The sequence below is a fragment of the Diaphorina citri genome, unplaced genomic scaffold (genome assembly GCF_000475195.1).
Source record: "Diaphorina citri unplaced genomic scaffold, Diaci psyllid genome assembly version 1.1 scaffold2646, whole genome shotgun sequence".
Classification (NCBI taxonomy): Eukaryota; Metazoa; Arthropoda; class Insecta; order Hemiptera; family Psyllidae; genus Diaphorina; species Diaphorina citri.
The window spans coordinates 40,043-41,869 of NW_007380063.1; the positions used below are offsets into that span (position 1 = coordinate 40,043).

Sequence of the window (1,827 nt, forward strand, 5' to 3'; positions counted from 1 at the left end):
AAGCCAGTCTTTCGGAGAATAGTTTTCTTATCCAACGTTTTCTTACCTAATCCGAAAGGTATGAGGGTCTCATCGTACAGCACTTCACCACTGGTCGGGTGTATGAATCGCTCCGGGCGAAACACATCCGGATCACCCCAATGTTCCTGGTCACGCATAATACTCCATAGGTTCACCAGAATGATGCTGTCCTGAGGGATGACATAGGAGCCAAGGCGCGAGGTTTTCATAGCGCGGTGCGCGACGCCTATGGGGGCGGTGTTACCGTGACGCATGATCTCCATGATGGTTGCTTCCAAGTATGGGCATCTGAGGAGTAGACAATTATGTTAAGGCGGTCTCTTCTTGATCCCTTGTGTGCCGCGTCCATTTTAGTTTAGGACTATTGCACTGCTAGGAGCAGACAATAGGTTCATTTTGTGACGGCTGACAAGTGATAAGCGATTGGATTCAAAGTACCTACAGTTATTGGAGTGGTTCTAATATGAAGAATCCTTGTCTGGAAGAAGAGAAATTACGAAACGGACTGAGAAACTCGGTTACGAAACCACCTTATTGTGTTTGGTTAGTGGATTACGAAGTAATATGACGGAAGGAATTTAACTCGGAACAACGGATTTACACTGAGCTAGTCGCTCACCTACCGAAGGAGCGCTCCTGTGCTACTAAGGAAGATTTTTTTCAAGGTGGGTTTATACTGTCGAATTTAAGACTCACTTGTATCGATCCAGAATCGTAGGTTCTTTGTTGAGCGAATCAATTTCCTCCTGGATTTTTCTCTGGACGTGAGGATATCTGATCAAATACAACACGGAAAAGCTCAGGGAATTGCTCGTCGTTTCAGATCCCGCCATGAACAAATCCAGCAGGAGTACCAGGAGTTGATCATCTGGAAATCAAATCACGTCTTTTACTAGTCCAGGAAAATTGGACTTTTATTGCGGAAAAATTTGTAACAAAGATTTCCCTTCGTCAAAAGCTTCGGTGTGTAACCTTGAATCATGGATCAAAAGTCCCTTAAAATATACAGTTCAGGAACAGAAGAACTTGAATATCAAGGAGTACAACCCATGATCCAATTCTGTCTTATCCTCAAGGCCATATTAGTACACAAAAAGTCCACTCTGAGACTTGAGTGTAGGGGCAAACATCCCTAAAAAAGTTGGATCAAGCTCATAATAATCTACCAATCCCCAAGCGCTTCTCAGCAATTTATTTAACAAGTTGGAGGAATTGGTAGGAAGTTACTTACCCGAAAATGAAGAGGTCTTGTTGGATCGCGCCTTCATTTCTTCAATATATGCGCTGACCAGATCATAAAACTTGTCAGTATTTTTCTTGTGATCCGAAACAATCTCCTGAAAAACAGATCAAAATACCACTTTTGTTGGTATTGAAGTATAGATATTATCGCTTTTAGAAGAAAAGGATATTTTCCGGGAAAGATCTTCCATTTTCGGACATTCGTGTTCTCTCTACGTTGATTCTATTCATACATTTGGCAAGGTGCACCCATTTTTGGCAAGGTATCTTACCCAATAACTACGCTTACCGTTTTATCGGCACGCCACATCAATCAGGTCAAAAGGTGTCCACACATAGTCGATCGATGAGGTAAATCTATGTATGTTGTCAAGGCAGTGTGGACGGTTCAGTCGACATCGATCGACGACCGGTCGACTATCTGTGGACACATCTTTAGATGTCTGCAGAAAAATATTAGAGTTTTTGCAACCAAAATTAGCGTTCTGTTAGTTCTGAACCCTTAAAACTCTCTATTGTCATCTCTCACTCACCCGCAAGAAGGTCCACAGGTTTTCCAAAATG

At 42.5% G+C, this 1,827-nt stretch overlaps 1 protein-coding gene across 1 annotated transcript in view; it reads right to left on the reverse strand.

The window, feature by feature from the left end:
• The window catches only part of LOC103519287, a 12,070-nt gene extending 10,266 nt beyond the window's left edge, over positions 1 to 1,804 (reverse strand). The window contains exons 1-3 of the mRNA XM_026830842.1: positions 1,253 to 1,804; positions 718 to 889; positions 5 to 309 (exon numbers count right to left, since the gene is read on the reverse strand). Coding sequence (XP_026686643.1) covers positions 5 to 309; positions 718 to 889; positions 1,253 to 1,289 — 514 coding nt within the window. The 5' untranslated portion in view covers positions 1,290 to 1,804. The remainder of the gene's footprint in view (positions 1 to 4; positions 310 to 717; positions 890 to 1,252) is intronic.
• Positions 1,805 to 1,827: the final 23 nt, after the last annotated feature.